The sequence below is a fragment of the Cebus imitator genome, unplaced genomic scaffold, assembly GCF_001604975.1.
Source record: "Cebus imitator isolate Cc_AM_T3 unplaced genomic scaffold, Cebus_imitator-1.0 Scaffold102, whole genome shotgun sequence".
NCBI lineage: Eukaryota > Metazoa > Chordata > Mammalia > Primates > Cebidae > Cebus > Cebus imitator.
Window position 1 is genome coordinate 3,761,093 of NW_016107417.1, and position 20,357 is coordinate 3,781,449.

At 49.4% G+C, this 20,357-nt stretch overlaps 1 protein-coding gene across 13 annotated transcripts; it reads left to right on the forward strand.

Moving 5' to 3' along the window:
* The first annotated feature begins 1,920 nt into the window (after nt 1–1,920).
* Nucleotides 1,921–16,630, forward strand: SF1 (splicing factor 1). 13 transcript variants are annotated; one of them, XM_017537198.2, is made up of 14 exons: nt 1,921–2,784; nt 4,512–4,640; nt 7,676–7,751; nt 10,761–10,913; nt 11,110–11,199; nt 11,546–11,729; nt 11,821–11,936; nt 12,032–12,139; nt 12,927–13,107; nt 13,369–13,642; nt 13,960–14,019; nt 14,134–14,313; nt 15,063–15,267; nt 15,699–16,630. In XM_017537198.2, exons 1-14 carry the CDS (start codon nt 2,754–2,756, stop codon nt 15,826–15,828), a joined length of 1,917 nt encoding a protein of 638 aa, XP_017392687.1. In that variant the 5' UTR covers nt 1,921–2,753; the 3' UTR covers nt 15,829–16,630. The 13 variants fall into 13 exon arrangements, with proteins under 13 accessions (XP_017392687.1, XP_017392688.1, XP_017392686.1 ...); XM_017537188.2 differs by having other exon boundaries at nt 2,605–3,159; nt 15,699–16,624; XM_017537199.2 differs by lacking the exon at nt 15,063–15,267 and having other exon boundaries at nt 13,369–13,646.
* Nucleotides 16,631–20,357: the final 3,727 nt, after the last annotated feature.

Sequence of the window (20,357 nt, forward strand, 5' to 3'; positions counted from 1 at the left end):
TTTTTTCTTTTGGAGACAGAGTCTTACTCTGTCGCTGAGGCTGGAGTACAATGGTGCAATCTGGACTCACTGCAACCTCCGCCTCCCAGGTTCAAGCGATTATCTAGTCTCAGCCTCCAAAGTAGCTGGGATTACTGGCATGTGCCACCATGCCCTGCTAATTTTTGTATTTTTGGTAGAGATAAGGTTTCACCATGTTGGCCAGGCTGGCCTCAAACTGCTGACCTCAGGTGATCCTCCTGCCTCAGCCTCCCAAAGTGCTGGGATTACAGGCATGAATCACCATGCCTGGCTGTAATTAGTTTTTAAGATTTCTTTGTATTTTACAGGTATTGGCTCCTTTTTTTTTTTCTTTTGTTACCTGGTAAAAGGTATTGGCTCTTTATCGTGTATGGCAAATATTTTTTCTTCATCTATCATTGTCTCTTGACTTTTATCACACAGTGTTAATTTTTGGGGTAATCAAGTTCAAGTATATCTTTTTATATTTGGGGTTCTTGTCTTTGCAGTCTCTCAAACCCTACATTACTCTTATAATCTCCTAAACTGCATTCTAAATGTGTCGTTTAGATTTAAGACTACATCAGCAGGGTGTGGTGGCTCACGCTTGTAATCTCAGCACTTTGGAAGGCTGAGGTGAGTGGATCACGAGATCAGGAGTTTGAGACCAGCCTTACCAACATGAAGAAACCTGACTTCTATTAAAAATACAAAAATTAGCCAGGCATGGTAGCACATGTCTGTAATCCCAGCTATTCAGGAGGTGGAGGCAGGAGAATCGGTTGAACCCGGAAGGGGTAGGTTGCGGTGAGCTGAGATCACGCCACCGCACTTCAGCCTGGGCAACAGAGCGAGACTCCTTCTCAAAAAAAAAAAAAAAAAAAAAAAAAGACTCTACACTTTTCCTAATTGAAATAAAATATCACCTTTGTGGCATTTCTGAATTTTGTTGCACTACTTTCTTGCCAACAATATCATACTGTTTTATTATTGTGGTTTTTTTTTGTTTTTTTTACAGTCTTGCTCTGTTACCCAAGCCGAAGTGCAGCAGGGCGATCTCGGTTCACGGCACCTCCACCTCTCAGGTTCAAGCAATTCTGCTTTCTCAGTCTCCCGAGTAGCTAGGATTACAGGCACCTACAACTACGCCTGGTTAATTTTTGTATTTTTAGTAAAGACTGGGTTTCATCATGTTGGCCAGGCCTATCTCGAACTCCTGACGTCATGTGATCCGCCCACCCTAGCTTCCCAAAGTGCTGGTATTACAGGTGTGAGCCACCGTGCTAGCCTATTGGGTTTTATATATACTAATACTAGGTTTATCATCAGGATAGGCAAGCTCCTGCTCAGTTTTGCTTACAAGTTTTCCCACTATTGTAGCAGTTATTGTTTTGTTTGATTTTAAGATCATTTAAATCTTCTGAACTCCGCTGGGATTCCAATAGAAGTGTATATTTGTAATTTTTGAATTGACTACCTTATGTTGTCTTTTTTACTTGCAAACTACACAGTGTTGTCTTTCATCTAAGATTATATGTCGTTGCATCAGTTAAAATACCGTTTTGAATCCTTCAACAAGTCTTCTCTATTCACAGCTTTTTGGGTCACTTTTTTTTTCAAAAAAAACAGGAAGTCTTTTTTTTGAGACACAGTCTCGCTCTATCGCTAGGCTGGAGTGCACTGGCGCGATCCCGGCTCACTGAAACTTCCATTTTCACGCTATTCTCCTGCCTCAGCCTCCTGAGTAGTTGGAACTACAGGCACGCACCACCACGCCCGGCTAATTTTTTGTATTTTTAGTAGAGGTAGGGTTTCACCACGTTGGCCAGGATGGTCTCGATCTCCTGACCTCGTGATCCGCCCGCCTCGGCCTCCCGAAGTGCTGGGATAACAGGCGTGACCTAACGCGCCCAGCCAGGAAGTCTTTTTACCCACAGCGTCAACAGAGCCGGTTTTCCGGCGAGCACCAGCCCCTCCCTTGCTCCCGCCCCAGGTTCCGCGTTACCATGGGAACAAATATTGACGTCACTTAGAGCTTCCGTGCTGGACCCGACGGTCTGTGGTAGAGAGGGGCGGATAGGCGGGTTTGCCCCATCTACGCATGCGCACTCCCAGGTCTAGCGTTCCCTCCGCCATAAATCTCGTTCCGGCTGGGCCTTTTCCGCCACGACTTCTCGCTTAATCCCGGAGAAACTGCCCCCTGGGGGAGGGGAGTAGAAAAAGTCTGGAACCAGCGACAACCAATCCCGCGACATTACGACGCACGCGAGATTGATTGACTCCACAACCGCAGCCAATGAGAGAGCTCGTCGCGGATCCGTCACAGAGTTCGCCCCACCCTATCCCCTCCTTTCTGGACTCGGAGCTCAGTTCGCGCAGTAACAAATGAGGTGCGCGCTGCGACACCTCCCAGCCCACCGGACTCCGCCGCCATTTCCTCGTCAGGCCTAACGGTTCGGCCAATCCCAGCGCGCATCCAGAAGGACCGAGGCTCCGCCAATCGGAGGCCGCCGATTTCGACCCTTCGCCTCGGCCCGGCCCAATCCAGGCCCCGGCCCCGCCGCCCTCGTCCCGCCCCCGCGGCGCCCTCTCTCCTCCCTCTTTGTGCGTCTCGCGCCGCCGCGCCCGCCGCGTGAGAGGACGGGCTCCGCGCGCTACGGCAGCGCAGTCGGGTCCCCTCCCCCCGGGAGGCTTGCGAAGGAGAAGCCGTCGCCGAGGAAAAGCAGCCGCCGGTGCCGGTCCCCGGGGGCGCCATGGCGACCGGAGCGAACGCCACGCCGCTGGGTAAGCTGGGCCCCCCCGGGCTCCCCTCGCTTCCTGGGCCCAAAGGGGGCTTCGAGCCCGGGCCTCCGCCTGCACCCGCGCCTGGGGCGGGGCTGCTGGCTCCCGGGCCGCCGCCGCCCCCGCCCGTGGGCTCGATGGGGGCCCTGACTGCGGCCTTCCCCTTCGCGGCGCTGCCGCCGCCGCCTCCGCCGCCGCCCCCTCCGCCTCCCCAGCAGCCGCCGCCGCCTCCACCGCCACCGTCCCCCGGCGCCTCGTATCCGCCGCCGCAGCCGCCCCCTCCGCCGCCGCTCTACCAGCGCGTGTCGCCGCCGCAGCCGCCGCCACCCCAGCCGCCGCGTAAGGACCAGCAGCCGGGCCCGGCCGGCGGCGGAGGAGGTGAGTCGGGCCGAGAGAGCGCGAGAGGCGTCGCGCGGACGGGCCCGGCCGCCTAAGGGGCGCGCGGCGGCGGCGACGGCGGCTGCACGCGGCAGAGGCGCGCGCGCACGGGAGGCCCGGGCGGAGGCTCCCGAGGGCGCGCGCGGCCTGGTTCAAGGGCCTCGGTTGCGCACGCGCGCTATTGGGGGAGGGCAGGGAGGGCGGGCGGCGCGCTGTGCGCAGACGCAGTAAGGTGGCCGCGTTGTGCGTCCCTGCTTTGAAAGCTGGGGGCCCCATGTCGTCCTCCAGTCCGCTGGTGTGGGAAGAGGGGTGGCGGGTGTTTTGCACAGGACAAGGTGCTGGGTGCGAATGCCAGGAGGGAGTGAAAGCCCCATCTGATAACGTGCAGCGGCTCCCTTGTGCCCTTGAGGAGCCAGAATGGGAAAGTTAACCAAGAGTAACTGGTACAACAAGGCAGGGTTTTCACTCCGGAGAGGTTGGAAGGCTTTAGGTGATGGTGCGGTCTGATCTATCTTGGTCTCTTTTGGGGAGAGAACTCTAGGTTTTTAAAATCTCCCCTCAGTATCCTTAGGTCTCAGTCTGACTGGCACCCGTCACATTGTTTTAAAAAAGCTTTTCCGTCTGACTCTGTACCCTTTGGGTAATAGGACTTTTTTTTTTTGTAAAAACGTAGGGAGTTTCTGCCTATTTATGGGGGAAGGAGGACTTGGCTGCTATTGTATAGGTTCTTGTTTGTTGAATTTTTGATAGATTGTTTTAAGAGTTCAGACCCTGAGTGTCCAACTGGCCAGGAAAATTGAATGCTGATTTTGGCTAAACTTATGAAGACAAAGGTGATCTTGTTGAAGAATTGGTGGGCTTTTCCCACTTAGTAGTGTGTAACTGGGTTTAGCTGTGGTCCGGCCTCTTGAAAGGTGACTCCGAGAGTGGAGGTGGGAGGAGCCCCCAGTCCCCTCAAGACTGCTTTAAAAACCTATGATTCTTCAGTGTATTTGTGTCTTCCCTGGGGCTTTCGGAGCTCTCAGGAGTAATGTAGTATATATCTAATGCTCTCTGCAGCCCTGTGCCTTAAGATTACCATGTTTATATATTTGACAGTTTTCTATACAAAAATTAATAATGTGAAATGTTAACTTGCCTGACCCAGGACGAGGTACCCTTGTAGTGGCCTTGAGTTTTAAATCTCTGACCTCTCAGGTTTCTGGGTTTTTTGTTTTGTTTTGCTATTTAAATTTTAGGTTAGGCTTTCAGTTTCACAATCTGCTGAATTTCTGCATAGTACCTTAAATATCCTTAACTGTTTGTTGATACTGTTGATATTTACACCTGATGGACTTTATCTCTGCCTTTAGACTTCCCAAGTAAGAAGCGGAAGAGGAGCCGCTGGAACCAAGACACAATGGAACAAAAGACGGTGATTCCGGGAATGCCTACAGTTATTCCCCCTGGACTTACTCGAGAACAAGAAAGAGCTTACATAGGTAAATACACGTTCTGCATCCGAATACACTTTGAGATGTTACGGTTTATTCTGCATTTCTTGAAAGTTTTCAATTGTAGTTATTATCTTTTTTGAGATAAGATACTTTCAAGACTTTGGTATATTCTGTCAGTTTTTGCCCAGTGAGTTCTGCATTTGCAGCTCCTTGTTTCGATCTGTTCGTAACTGCAGTGTTCTCCAGGAGTGTCAGGAAGGTAGGGACTCACTTAAGAGTAAGAATAGTCCCCATTCCAGCAGCCCACCGTTTTCAGCTGCTGTTCATTGCCAGTTGATGAGGTGAGTGTCATCTGCCTCTCTGGACAGGCCCCAGTGGAGAACACCGCAGGTATTGTAAACCACGTACTTTTCACAGCATGGCCTTTCACCATAATTTCATATTCCTCCCCCTAAAATGTGGTCTCTTACTTTTTATAGGTACTTTCTGAAAGGAAAAAAAAAAACTGACAAAGTGGTTCTGAAAGTGTGTTTACAATTCACCCCTTTTTATTTTCTTGAATTTTAAGAATTTAACCTTCCCTTCAACATCTTTTCTGGTTTGGTCTATGGAGAGCTGTCTTAAAATGAAGGCTCTTGTATTTACTCTTAGAGAACTCTGCTGGAAAAGTGATATTACTGCGTGGATGTGGAATGAAGTGCTAGGATAAAAGGTTTTCTCTGCTGGGAACTTTTGAGAATTAAGAATGACTCTCCACAGTGGAATTGAAATTAACCTCAAAATTGCATTTAAAAAAAAATTTTTTTTAATGCAAGTTTTGCTTTTATATACCTGTGCAGCTGTCTCAAAAAAGTTCACTTGATAAAAACATTTTCTGCTAACCAAATAAACATCCCCTTTGGAGGAAATTTGGGTAAAGACCTCCTAAGCCTACGAGGTGCGTGCCACCCTGCCCAGCTAATTTTTTTTCTTTAGCCTTCACAACCAAAAAGCTTTAAGGCCAGCATGTTATTACTCCTGAGGGTCTTAATTTCCTGTTTTTTAGACTGCTGAGAATTTTGAGGCGTTGGAATTGTCTGTCTCCTTTCATGGTACTACTAATACTTGTTCTTTCCCTACTGTTCCTGTCTACTCCCACCCATTCCCTTTTGTCTCATTTTAGACCAGTCTGGGTCTTTACAACCTTGTGAAATGTCCCTAGTAGAGTGATATCCCAAGAACACAAGCATACTTAGAAAATGGGAAGAGCATCAATGCTTTACAACTCCATTTCTCTTTTCTTTGGAGGGCTAGTTAATTCGCTGAGTTCTAAGGGCTATTTAGAGCTATAGTCAAAATAGATAGAATCAAAGCAGAGGTGTAGGTCTCCACAGAAGAGAATGACCGAGAATCAAAGCAGAGGTGTAGGTCTCCACAGAAGAGAATGACCGTTTTTATTTAGATAAGGCCCCACATCTCCATAGTTCAGTTAAAAAGGGACACCCACCCCACCTGTCAGTGAAGGTGACTTTCACCTGGAGCTTGTTTAGCTTAATACTCAACTGCAAAGTCAGCTTTTCAGGCATAAAGGAGCTTGGGGAGCCATGTGTCTTACTAATCTGTCTCGTGCAGTTTTGTCCAGAATGCCCTCGATATCTTTTTCTTCTTTTGAGACACAGTCCCGCTCTTTCGCCAAGCTGGAGTGTAGTAGCGCAACCTCCACCTCCCAGGTTCAAGTGATTCTCCTGCCGCAGCCTCCCGAGTAGAGGGGACTACAGGTGCGTGCCACCCTGCCCAGCTAATTTTTTTGTATTTTTAGTAGTGATAGGGTTTCACCATGTTGGCCAGGATGGTCTCCATCTCCTGACCCCGTGGTCTGCCCGCCTCGGCCTCCCAAAGTGCTGGGATTACAGGCATGAGCCACTGCGCCCAGCCAGTATCTTTTGATAATAGTGAGTTTTCATTTCTTCAGAGTTTCAGTGTATGGATGTGGTGTAGCCCTGTGAATGTATTTAAAGTTGTATATATCTGGTTAGAGATGCATTAATTCTGTCTCGGAGCCAGCTCAATTTTAACCCAACCTAGTAACACTTGCCCTTAATAGAGATGCCTGCTCAAAATTCTCAGATGCTGCAAAGGTAAGGAACAGGTGGTTATTCTGCACGTTGAAGAAAGCTGCTCTGGTTCTGCAGTTCCCATTGTCTTGGAAAATCAGCCGTGTAACATTTTCCTGGAGTCACTGGCAACTTTTGTGAAACCCTCATCTCTCTTTTTCATGCACAGCCTCATTGGTCAAGGCCCGAGGGCCATATACATTGTCATTGATCCACACATTCCATCTTCTACACACTTGCTTCCCATATGAAAAAAAGCAAGCCTGAAAACAAATTCTTAGCACTTTATGGTTACTGGTTTATTAAGATATGTGGTTTGTCATTTAATATTTGAATAAATATTTAATATAATTGAATAAAAGCTGCAGGTATTGGGAGACCCTTATACAGGTCTGGTTGTACAGAAAGAGTATGTACAAATTTTTATAAGGTGTTGAATTTTGTTATTAAATGTCTTATTTGAGGAATTTTAAGTGTGATATTGATGAAAATGATCTTTGCTAAATTGGTATTTTTCTTTGTCCCATGTTAATTGGGTCTCATTTTGGGCTATGTTTAATATTCAATGAAGAAAACCTCAATTCTTGCCCTCAAGTAATTTGATGGCAAACAGGTATTGGTGACATAACATGGTTTTTGGTTCTGGGTACCAATTGTAAGCAAGCCTTGGTGGGGAGGAAGAGGTGAAACACCTCCTATAATTGCTTTGATGTTAGCCTTAGTGAACAGTCTTTATTGCTAACCCCTCTTCCAACAAACTGTTTGCTTCCTTAAGTGATAACCATTTTGAAGTGAAAAAAACCTATAGATGTAAAAGGACTCCTGCCGATAGGTGGTTTGGGGTTTTTGCTTCAATGTGTTCACTGATCAGTCGTCCCTTTCAAAGTCTCCGAGTTCTTCATGCTTGTTGTTGAGATTTGAGATGTTTTTTGGTAACATTGTCTTTTTTCCATCCTTTTTTTTCTTTCCTAACCTGGTTTCTTCCAGTGCAACTGCAGATAGAAGACCTGACTCGTAAACTGCGCACAGGAGACCTGGGCATCCCCCCTAACCCTGAGGACAGGTTGGGAAACAGTTTTAACCAGCTGACAGTAACGCTTTTACCTTTTTCTCAATACGTTTTACTGGTGGCAACATGTTGTGTCAGTTCAATAAAATCCTAGTAAGACGACTGTACTCTGACCATTTTGGGGATTAAGGTTTAATTAGAAATACGTATGGTCAGTCAACAGTTAGAAAGTTGGAATAAAACTTAAATGTTGGGAGAATAAAAAGTTACAGGAAAATGGACAACTGGTTTCCAATTGGTAAGCATGTAGATCTTAACCTGATTTACCCACTCTTAGGGACAGTGAGGTGGCCCATTAACCTGCCTTTTCGGTACCTGCTTTGGGTGAAAGCCCAGGGCATAGAGTTTTTCTCACAGGTACACGGTGCAGGGACTAAGAATATTTTTGAGCATCACTGAACTTGAGCAACCCAGAAACTCTGGTCAGCTCATTGCTACAGTCTTCCTGCTCATGGTTTTGAGGTGGCTTCAAAATCAGATGAGATTTCTAACCAACTTCCTTCACTGCCAGTTAACTTTCAGCCTTGGCCATTGCCTTGGGGGTGTTGGGAGGGGCCAGAATATTCTCACCTATTTTGGGAAGGCAAGCTACCAAACCTAAATTACTTTTTTTTTTCCTTAAAGGGAGCGTGGGCCTCAAACAGCTGTGGTCATGTCATTTCAGTTTGCTGTTTCTCTCACCTCAGAAAAATAATTTGTGTGGGGGAGATGAACTTTTTAAACTGGAATTTTATTAGCTGATTGAACAGCTAAAATTGGTCATTCAATTAGAAGGGCAGTAAGTCTCCCTCTCAATTTTCTGTTAGTGCATATGGCATAGTTGAAAAGACTTTGCTTTAAAAAGTAGTGTTTTTGGTTTTTGTTACCCAGTTAATAGCTTATTAAATCAGGAAGATGATGTCATGGCTTTAGAAGTCACTCGTGCATCTTTCTTCCGCCCTTTGCCAGGAAACATTAACTTCCTTTTTTCTCCATATTGACTCTTTACCTTGACTTACTAAATTTGCTGTATTTTACCTATAGATAGATTTTGGTTGTAGGGTTGTATTGTGTTTCATTTCTTTTTGAAGATTTTTTTTAAAAATTTACATTGTAGGTCATAGACCACAACTGTTTAGTGCCTTTTTGGCCTTTTTCCCTTTAATAATATGTCTACAGGTTACCAGTCAATTCCTCCAAAGGTTGAATTTTTAACCTTCTTTGCTTCCTGGATAACTGGGATTAGAATTTAGTTGATCTAGCCGATGCCTATTGGAGGTGAAGAAGTCGGGCCAGTCTAACCTCTAGAATACTAGCTTTTGCCTTTCATTTCTGCAATTTGGGAAGAGGTTAAACTGTTGTGAGGCCTTCACATGGCCAATTGGGTCCTGGTAAGACTTGTTTTTGTAACTAGCCAAGAATGCTTAATTCAAGACAGCTATGGGGTGGGGATTAGAAATGTCAAGCATGTTAGAAATGAAACCAGAGCAGGCTTTTTCCTCCCTTGTATTCAGTTTTGAAAGAGGCCCTAATGCCTGATTGGTTTTGCTTATGAGCCCAGGTTGGAGGGAAATGCATGGGTTTTCTTAATTAAGATAATTTCTTAAAAAGGTGTTGTATCAATTAAGCCAGTTTATTGTTATTTTGATGTTGCTTAACTTGCACAGTAAAATATGTTTAAAACTTTCTTGTAGACTTAATGTATAAGATGGTAGTCTAATGAGCTGGGGTATGTTTGCTTTTGTTCACCATTGCTGGATTGTGCTAACAGTTTATACAAATGCTAGAAACGGAGGTGTCATTTAGCCGTCATTAGCCATGAACAAACCTGACCTTTTATTCCATCGTGTGTGTAACGTGGTGTGACATGGTTCCCTTTAGGCTGAAGACAGTGGGAGCAGCCGAGTTCAGTCCTTGCTCTCCAACTAGGCAAGGTTCTCTCAACTAAACCAAGGGTATAGGAGTCTTGACTACTTTCAGGATGTTTTTTTAATAACCTGATGCACATGGTCTCTTCCCTTCTTGCAGCTGCTACTAAATTTACATTCAGAATATCAAGCTATGGTCCTTTTTGTAATCTTAACTCAAAATTCTAGGAGTGTAACCTCTCTTTTTTATTACTGCAAAATCCAGCTTGGTAAACTGACCATTTTATCATTATATTTTTTTTACTTGTAGCAACAGCATTTTACTCCTTAAAAAAAATGAGAGAGAGAAAATCTGCTTTCTGGACTTGTAAACTCTGGTGGAGAATCATAGGTTTTCCCCTTGCTGTTTGCAGGTTCAGACCCTAGACAAGTATTTGACCAAATCTGCATTTGCAGCCTCTCACAGAAGCTGCTTTAGCACTTTAACATTTTTCTCTACTCAGACTCCCCAACCTCGAACAGCCAGAAAACAGTTGTCTCCTGGGCCTTGGACACAGCCAGCCAGGCCATTGAAGGAAAAGCAAAGACGAAGCCTTGAACCATCTCTCTCCATTGTGGGGGCCAAGTAGCTGCAGTAGCCTTCAGTCCCATTTGCATTGGGTTAAAGAGCCCATCCATACGATGTGTTAGGGGAACAGAAGCTCTTCCTTATAGGGCATGAGCTCTCCAAGAGTTAACATTTTGCCTAAACTTGGGGTTTCTGTGGTTCGTAAAGTTGGGATATTGTAACATTTTTCAAATGGAAGAAAATCCATATTTGGCAAGAAGACTCCAGGGGATGATACTGTCCTTGCCACTTAGAATCCAAAGATTTCCCCCAAAGGATAGACATTTTTCCTCTCATCACTTCTAGATGCAGAAATCTTTTTTTTGTTGTTTTTTTTCCTTTCTTATGCACACCTCAGACCCCTAATGTTAAGCCAGCTTCCATCGCCCCATTCCACACGATCTTGAGTAGCACACGTTATGGTCGGTTCCTCCGAACAGTGTTGTATTAGGGTCTGAGAGGCAGAGGGGCTGGGAAAGACTTGTTATAGTCCATGTGGGAATGAGAGAAGTTGGGGCAGAATAGTAAACGGGAGTGTGTTTCCCACAGGTCCCCTTCCCCTGAGCCCATCTACAATAGCGAGGGGAAGCGGCTTAACACCCGAGAGTTCCGCACCCGCAAAAAGCTGGAAGAGGAGCGGCACAACCTCATCACTGAGATGGTTGCACTCAACCCAGATTTTAAGCCACCTGCAGATTACAAGTAAGCCGAGGGGTTAGATCATCTGGGATGAGGACACATACAGATCATGGGTGATCTGGGATGGACAATACTGGTACTACGCACTTCTTGCCCCAAATCACCCATAATTAGTGCATGGTACCAATTGTGAGTTTTAGAAGAGCTCCTGGCTTTGTCATCCTCCAGAAATGTGCAGTGACAGACTTTTCTTTCTTAGACCTCCAGCAACACGTGTGAGTGATAAAGTCATGATTCCACAAGATGAGTACCCAGAAATCAACTTTGTGGGGCTGCTCATTGGGCCCAGGTGAGTAACTCTTAGTCTGGGATACAGAATTCCTTTTTAGAGCCTCTGAGATGTGTCTGTTTTGTGCCTAACTGGGTACTATTGGCTTACTTTCCCCCTTTTTGGTAGGACATCCATTTTGGCTGAATTATGTCTTTCTGGGAGAAAATGTCTTCTCACTAGGGCGGAAAAGTCAAATCCTCAGGTTTATTGTAGCTGACCGTAATAGAGTTCATGGAGCTCCTGGTCGGAAAATCCGATTCTCTGCCCTTGTAGTTTTCCACCAGTGCCAAATTGGCCTAGCCTCTGTTCCCTCTTTGAGCGTGACCTTGTCGGGTATAAACGCAGTCATTTCTGTCTCTGATAGAGGGAACACCCTAAAGAACATAGAGAAGGAGTGCAATGCCAAGATTATGATCCGGGGGAAAGGATCTGTGAAAGAAGGGAAGGTTGGGCGCAAAGATGGCCAGATGTTGCCCGGAGAAGATGAGCCACTTCATGCCCTGGTCACCGCCAATACAATGGAGAATGTCAAAAAGGCAGTGGAACAGGTGAGTGGTGAGCCCAGAAAGGAAGCCTCTTGCCGAAAACCTAGGTGAAGGCCCTAAGTAAGCACTTAACTCTCCACTGTATCTTCACTAGATAAGAAACATCTTGAAGCAGGGTATCGAGACCCCGGAAGACCAGAATGATCTACGGAAGATGCAGCTTCGGGAGTTGGCTCGCTTGAATGGGACCCTTCGGGAAGACGACAACAGGTATGTGATCAGTTTAAAGGACAGAGTGTAGAGACCTGAAGTACCTATGGAAGTAGAGATTGTCCCCTTATGTTGACCTCTTGTTCCTTTAATAGGATCTTAAGACCCTGGCAGAGTTCAGAGACCCGCAGCATTACCAACACCACAGTGTGTACCAAGTGTGGAGGGGCTGGGCACATCGCTTCAGACTGCAAATTCCAAAGGTGAGGGTCTGGCTCTTGTGATTTCCTGGTAGCCTGAGATGTGCAGGACAACTCTGTTAGCACATTAGATGGTTGTTAATCTTACTGACCAAGAGAAACATCTTTCTGTTAACATCGTCTGTAATGGTGTCGTTTAAAGCCCAGGAGCATTAGAAATAGGCTCTATAGATACCCCTATTTGTTTGTCTTGAGCCCAAGAAAACTGGAAGCTTCCATTTTGGGTATTAATGTTTTCACTGGGGCTCAAGAGGAAATTCCCTGCTTTTGCTGTTTAGAATTGGTTCAAGAAGACTTGTTTCTTAGGGGTAGAGACGATGGAGATGGTTTCTCTATCTCCGTCGCCTCTATTCTCCCTCCCTTAAAAAAAAAAAAAAATTTCTTTCTGACCAGTTGCAAGTCAGCACTGGATACCAGCACCTTTTTACTCTGGCAAATATGTAAGCTTTTGTTCAGGAAGGTCGTTCTGGCAGTTGGGCCAGTCTTAAATAGATTTTCTTTCCTCAAACTGGGAATGAAGTTTGATGGAATTGAGTTGAGAGAACCTGTGTTTCAGTGATGCTCAGGGTCTCCTGTGCTCTTCGCCCAGGGCCTCTGCTCTGGCAATCTCAGATGCAGAACTGGGCACGAAACTGAAGATCTGATGAGACTATTGAGACCCATGCTCAGTAAGGTGTTAGAAAGATGCGATGATCTGATGATTGAATCCTTTAACACTTTATGTTGGGTTCCTCAGGGTAAAAGCTTCCCTAATGAGTTTTTCCACTTTCTCTGTGTTTCCCCACTTCAGGCCTGGTGATCCCCAGTCAGCTCAGGATAAAGCACGGATGGATAAAGAATATTTGTCTCTTATGGCTGAACTGGGTGAAGCGCCTGTCCCAGCATCTGTGGGCTCCACCTCTGGGCCTGCCACCACACCCTTGGCCAGCGCACCTCGTCCTGCTGCTCCCGCCAACAACCCACCTCCACCGGTGAGTCTGGGGGCTGGTTCTCTTGGTCTGGCTTCCCCATTCTCTTCTGCAGAGACTGGGAGCTATGGCCACGTGCTTTGGGTAGAGCAGATTGATGGATGTGGATGGCAACATTGTTCTTCTGGGATCTCAGGCCAGTTGGGGGCTTCTCACTTTGGGAAGACCTTGTTTTTGTGTTCTGGTCCTGTGGCATGACCGGAAGAACAATGTTGCCACCAGGGGGCGCAGGCACGGACGTTGGCTGGAAATGCTCTCACATAGTCTCTCATGTCCACCACTCAGAGCCGCCCACCCTGGATGAATTCTGGCCCTTCAGAGAGTCGGCCTTACCATGGCATGCACGGAGGTGGTCCTGGTGGGCCCGGAGGCGGCCCCCACAGCTTCCCACACCCATTACCCAGCCTGACAGGTGGGCATGGCGGACATCCCATGCAGCACAACCCCAATGGACCCCCACCCCCTTGGATGCAGCCACCGCCACCTCCGATGAACCAGGGCCCCCACCCACCTGGGCACCATGGCCCTCCTCCAATGGGTAAGTAAGTGTCAGACCAGAAACCTTGGGGCTTTGGGATAAGCAGGGGGTTACGTCAGGTCACTGAGCTAGAAGCAGCTCTCAAGTGGCTCGGCAGTGTGCCGGGTCTGCCTGACTTGCCAGGGTTATGGCTCTGGAAGGAGCAAGACTCCATTCTGGTACAGGGAGTGATTCTGTGTCAGCTAGGGACAGACACTGCCTTTTACAGGCATGGTTTTCAGAACTCCTGTAAGGATAGCAACTCAAGTTATCACAGGGGTGGCTTCCCTGGCCTGTTCCAATGTCCTGCTAAGTCCCTGCTCTTTCCTTCCATCAAGATCAGTACCTGGGAAGTACGCCTGTGGGCTCTGGGGTCTATCGCCTGCATCAAGGAAAAGGTAATGGCTGGCTGCTGGCTGTGGGTCTTCACCTATGCTTGGGCACGTGGGGACTCTGGCCCAAATCTCCCCCCCTTTCCCTGAGGCCTCATCTTTGCCTACACCTACCTGCAGGTATGATGCCACCGCCGCCTATGGGCATGATGCCGCCGCCGCCGCCGCCTCCCAGTGGGCAGCCCCCGCCCCCTCCCTCTGGTCCTCTTCCCCCATGGCAACAGCAGCAGCAGCAGCCTCCGCCACCCCCTCCGCCCAGCAGCAGTATGGCTTCCAGTACCCCCTTGCCATGGCAGCAAAGTGAGTAGACTATTTTGGGCTTGTGGGGGTGGGTGGGATGGGGGTGGGCCTGAGAGGAACCATAGAGCCTCACACCTCACACAAGTAGGCAGGTGCCTTGGGATGAGCCCCTGAGCTCTGCTGGGGTTGTAAACAGAAAGGGCCTCCTGGTCCGGGGGGTGGAGGGGCATCTTGGAGAGGAGAGCTGATGTTTGGTGTGGTTGTGTCTGGGGAGAGGTTCGTGGGGGCCTGGAGGGGAGCCTGCTATTGTAGGTGGGGGGCCAGAAGTCCAGTTCCTCGCGGGCTGAGTGAGCGGCTGGCTGGACCAAGCCTGGTGCATATGGCCCGAGTGGGATGGTGCATGCTTGCTCTGGCGAGGGCTGTGATTGGGGTGAGAGACTGCAGAGGTGGGACTGGGCAGCGGGGAGAGAGTAGCTGTGGCCTTGAGGTTGAATGTGCCGTTCGGTGGTGGCGGCGGCTGGGCGGAGGGACATCAGAGCTGTTTTTGTGTCTGGTACCTTCCCCTCAGCCCTTCCAGGGGCATTGGTGACAAAGGGCTTACTCTGTTAAGCCCAGAGACCTCGAGGCTGACCCCAGGGTAGTCCTGCCCACCCCTCCACTCCCATCACCAGCCCCGCCTGCCCGCCCCCCACCACCGTACCGCATGCCAAGCAAGGAGCAGGCGCCCCTCGCCCCCATCCCAAGGCAGCAGCGCAGACAGCCGCGGTGTGCCCCCGCGCGTGTGACCTTGGGCTTCTTTACCACCCCAGATACGACGACTACCACCACGAGCGCTGGCACAGGGTCCATCCCGCCATGGCAACAGCAGCAGGCGGCTGCCGCAGCTTCTCCAGGAGCCCCTCAGATGCAAGGCAACCCCACTATGGTGCCCCTGCCCCCCGGGGTCCAGCCGCCTCTGCCGCCTGGGGCCCCTCCCCCTCCGCCGCCTCCACCGCCTGGTTCCGCCGGCATGATGTATGCCCCGCCCCCTCCTCCTCCGCCTCCCATGGACCCTTCTAACTTTGTCACCATGATGGGCATGGGGGTGGCGGGCATGCCGCCCTTCGGGATGCCTCCAGCTCCCCCACCGCCTCCACCACAGAACTAGACTTGTTTTTTAAGAAAATATATATTATATATAGAGAGAATTGGTCTCGTTTAAACACGCCGAACCTCACCATATGGAGCCAGACATTGGGACGCACGCATGTGATTGTGTGTGCACGCATGTGTGTGTGTGCACGCACAGGGCTGGGCCAAGCGACTGAGGATTCGCTTGGGAACGGGCAGTGGTAGTAGGGGCGCCAGCGTGGGCTCTCCTGGCACCCCGTAGCATCGAGTGTCTTCTTTGTCTTCTTTCTCTCCTCACCCAACTCCCTTTGCCTCTCCCCAAACCGGGCCGCCAGGATCCCTCCCCGCGGCGGCGATGGCCCGAGCCATGAGAGTGAGGACTTTCCGCGCCCATTGGTGACCCTTCCAGGCAGACAGCCTCAGCAACGCCCCTGGTGGACAGGATGGTTCGGCAAAGCAGCCTGAGTTATTTTTGTGGACGGAATCGGAACACGCTGGCTCCATATCGTGAAATTTTTATTAATTTTTTTCTTTTTCCTTTGTTACTTCCTTATCTCTTCCTTTCTTCAGACTCCGTCCAAGGAGATGCTCTCCCCGGCCTTCTACTGCAATTAGATTCTTTTCCCTTCTCTCCAGTTCTCCTTCCCTTACCAAGGAGAGGGGAGCAAATGGTTTTGGGCATGGGCTTCGGCCATTCATGCCAAGCTGGTCGTGGGGTTCTTTGGTTCTAAGTTTTTCAGGGTGCCATAGCCACCCCCAAAGATGTTGGTTTAAAGTGTGGGGCTTTTAAATCTCTGCCACCCTTGTCAAGGGAGTCTTGTACAGTGGCTGAGGGCAGGTTCATCTTCAGGTTCTGGGTTTCCCATCCGTCCTGGCGTTCCTGCCAGCAGTGGGTGGGCCAGCCTGAGCTCCCTCGGGCTCTCCTGCCAGCCTTGAGTTCTTCCCATGCTCCTTGACCACCTCAGCTGTCTCAGATTCCATTTGGTCCTCTCCTTCCTGGAAGGCTTCCTTTTATGTTTTATTTTAATCCCAAACATCTGAATGTTTTGCAGCGTCTAGGAGTTTGAGCCCCCTGTTCATTCTCCTTCCTTTTTCCTCCCGCTTCCCTCTCCATGGAGTGATTATGTTGACAATAATGTATACTGCGCGTTCTCTTCACTGGTTTATCTGCAGAAATTTCTCTGGGCTTTTTTTTTCGGTGTTAGATTCAACACTGCGTTAAAGCGGGGATGTTCCATTGAATAAAAGAGCAGTGTGGTTTTCTGGGTCTGCTTCTTTATTTTCTATTTTAATGCCGCTCCCCCACCCCCTGCTTTTTCTTTTCATATAAACTTCCTCTACCAGCAGCACCAAAGTTGTCTTAACTTTTGTTCAGCACCTGGCCCGGGGGTGAGACTGTGGGTCGTTAATTAGGGAAGCCCACCACCTGCCTCCTGTGTGTGGCTTTGGTGGTGGCAGCTGAGTGTGTGGGTGGCTCCATAGTCTCCCCTTGGTGACTAGTTACATGACTGGGAACCAATTTCGCCCTTCGTGGTCACCGCTCATCTCTCTAGTCTCTGTCCTTTGAAGGCCTTGCCCTAGGGCTAGGACCCCCATGTTTGATGAGCTCCAGTGGTGATCTGTGCCTGCAAGCTGCCACCTGACTAAGGCCTGGGCCTGGGGAGGCATCAACACTAAAGGTCAAGCCAACTAATCCTGCCTGTCAGGCACAGAGCAGCTAAAATTAAAACCGCCAAGTGGCTTTTTTCCTTCTCTGCTGGTGACTTGCAGCTTGCCAGCACTGTAGGCTTTGGGGGTGGGGTGGGGGGCAGAATAAAGTGCCCCACCTTGTGCTTCGCAAGCACTTTGCAAAGGGTCTTTTAGTTCTGCTTTTTTCATGTCTTGGGCAGTAAGTGCGTAGTGCCTATTAGAGTTCCCAGAGAAATCCACCTGGAGTCTTCACCAGGTAGTGGGGTTCTCTCCTGGGGAGAGGTGCCTTAGAGTGGCCCTGATTCCACCTGCCTCTCCTTCCTTCAGGGCAGCCGAGGGACAGAAAGTAGGCTCCCCCCAGCACCTGGCTGCTGGGGCCTGCACCTGTGGTCTGGGCTGCTTTCCAGATGTGAGCTGGGGCTGGCTACTGCTATTTACTGGGGTGTCTGGTCCCCATCCCAGAGGCCTGTGCTTTGCTATGGGTCTGTTGGGCTTGCGGAGCCCTCAGGCAAGGCAGGCTCAGCGCATTTCCCCAGCCAAGCCCTAAACTTCAGCTTACCAGAAGAAATGAGGACATCTTTTTTGCCTTTGTCCTTAATTGACAGAATAGGGGCAGGGCCTGGGGCCTGGCTACCCTCTTTGACCTTGGCTTCACCTCATCGCTTCCCCCACAAGCTTGGTTTCCCTGGTGGGCTCATTGGGCGGTTAATTAGCTCTTTGAAGCTCTGGAAGCGGCAAAGTGGCGCTATGTGGGTTTTAGAAATAAAATCAATAAATGACTTAACCACAGCCCAGCTATCTCCTCTGCTTCTCCCCCGAGGCCAGCTCCATTCCTGTGCTCCCTCCCTCTCTGCTCCCTGCCGTCAGCTTTTGTTAAGGTTTTGGAGAGTGGAAGTGGCTGACTAAGGCATCAGTCTCCAAGATGCTGGAGGCCCTGAAATGGAAGAGACAGCAGGAAGGCTTGGCTGTCACAATGGTGGCAAGCACCTGCCTCTGTGGCAGAATCAGAAAGGCCTGCCCACCTGTCTGAAGACACCTGGGGCAGGAAAGCAAGCCTTTTACCCCGTTGTGTTGTGACGTGTGTGCCCCTCCTCCCACCCTGTTTTTCTGCTGCTGCTGCAGTAGCACTGTCCCCACCCCCTCAAGGCCTGGCAGGAGGAATGCCAGTGGGGAAAGGTCAGCCTCAGGGCTTTGTTACTGAGGCTCAGCCAAGGGCTCTGGAGAAATCCAGGACTGGTCCAAGGAAGGAGGCCAGGTTTCTAGTTAGAAACTTAGACATAAACAACGGTTCAGGTTGGAAAAATGTGCTTCAGGGCTCATTAAAGTAAACCTGCATACACAACACGGAGGGGGTGGAGGTGATGGGGAGACAGATGAGATCATGCCGCCCAGGTTTGATCATGCCTGGCTGGGGCATGCAGTGTCACCCCGGGACAAAGCCTGGAAACAGTGGGGAGTGATGGCATGACAAAAGACTGAAAGAAGCCACAGGAAAGGTAGTTGGAGAAAGTTAACAAACCGTGGGGAGTGATGGCATGACAAAAGACTGAAAGAAGCCACAGGAAAGGTAGTTGGAGAAAGTTAAAAAAAAGTTTCCCAGTAAAAATGTTTCCTGAGACAGCAAGTGCCCTGGGTGCAAAAGGGGAGGGGTAGCTGGGAAAAGATGGAATGAGCTTGGCCTCCCCTGCCCGTAAGATGTGTGTGGATGGTCTATGGGGATCGGGTCCTCAGTGGCAGGTACATAGAGTCTGGCAGGAAAATGGTGGTCAATGCAAAGGAGTGTGTGGCCAAAGCATGCTGCCACAGTTGGGCTGTGAGGTGACAGTATGGTTAACAAGCTACTGTCTGCCTGGCAGTGACTGCCAAGAAGTCTCAGTTCTACTCACAGCAACCCTCCGAGGGACGAGTGCAGGCTGTGAAGAACCTTGGATGCTGGGCCAAGCTGCACTCGGTGGAGGATGGGGATGAGGCCCAGGAGCCGAGGCTGGGCGCAAGCTGTGAATGGGGGAGAGACCAGAGAACTGCCAGCATTGTTTTTCTTTTTTCCTTTTTGATTTTTATATTACTGGATCTTTTTTCTTTTTTTTTGAGACGGAGACTCACTCTGTTGCCCAGGCCTGGGGTGCAGTGGTCTGATCTTGGCTCACTGCATCCCCTGCCTCCTGGGTTCAAGCGAGTCTCCTGCCTCAGCCTCCCAAGTAGCTGGGATTATAGGCATGGGCCACCACTCCTGGCTAATTTTTATATTTTTAGTAGAGACAGGGTTTTGCCATCTTGACCAGGCTGGTCCCAATTTCCTGACCTCAGGCGACCTACCCACCTCGACCTCCCAACGTGCTGGGATTATAGGCGTGAGTCCCCAAGGCCAGCCTCCGATCACTTTCTGAGCCATGGCAAACCCAGCCCTGGAATCACTAGCTTAGTATGTGGGCAAAACTGCAAGTCCTACAGAGGTCTCCCAAATCCCAAGCCCTGCTTTACCACTGCCCTCAAAAGGCACGGCCGCACTGTCTTCTGTGGTGCCACGTTTCCAAGTAGAAATCATCTGAGGTCAGGAGTTTGAGACCAGCCTGGTTCAACAGGGTGAAACCCCGTCTCTACTGAAAATACAAAAATTAGCTGGGATTGGTGGCAGGTGCCTGTAATTCCAGCTACTCTGGAGGCTGGGGCAGAATTGCTTGAACCCAGAAGGTAGAGGTTGCAGTGAGCCAAGATCATGCCATTGCACTCTAGCCTAGGCGACAAAAGCGAAACTCCATCTCAAAAAAAAAAAAAAAAGGTCCTCAGAAACAGCTTGGCCTTCCCCGAATCAGGCTCTCAGTACCACCCTGCAGCTGTCTGGGCTTCTGACCTGCTTCCTTGGCCCTCAGAACAGAACACCCAGCTCTTCCCCTCCAACGGCCCACCACTCAGGAGGCCCAGAAAGCCTTTGAACTAGCAGCAGGTCCTGGCTTCCTTTCGATTAAAGAACAGCAGGATCCAGAGCCTGCCCCCACAAGATGAGGAGGCAGCAGCTGAGAAGCAGGTATTGTTTTTCTCATTGGAGAGTCTAAATTTGATGAAGGAATCCAAAGCTCAGGAAAGTAAAGCAACCAGCCTGAGGTCACACAGCAAGTCAGTGCTGGGGCCAGGACACAGCAGTGAGTGGGGTGATAGCCGCAGCCTCCAGGGAAGGTCCTGAAACTGTAGGATCATGCACGCAAATGGGGTGAGGTGCCTGAGGTACAGATGAGGCACCCATTTTACAGGATAGGTCACTGAGCTCTTTCACAAAATCCCTGCCCGGGGTGTGGCCCCGAGAGAAG

What these genes read in the sequence shown, in the direction of transcription:
- SF1 (XM_017537187.2), top strand. Translation starts at nt 2,754, where the DNA reads ATGGCGACCGGAGCGAACGCCACGCCGCTGGGTAAGCTGGGCCCCCCC. An exon ending in ACAAGAAAGAGCTTACATAG is followed by an intron (nt 4,641 to 7,675) that starts GTAAATACACGT and finishes GGTTTCTTCCAG; the next exon opens with TGCAACTGCAGATAGAAGAC. An exon ending in TCAAAAAGGCAGTGGAACAG is followed by an intron (nt 11,730 to 11,820) that starts GTGAGTGGTGAG and finishes TATCTTCACTAG; the next exon opens with ATAAGAAACATCTTGAAGCA.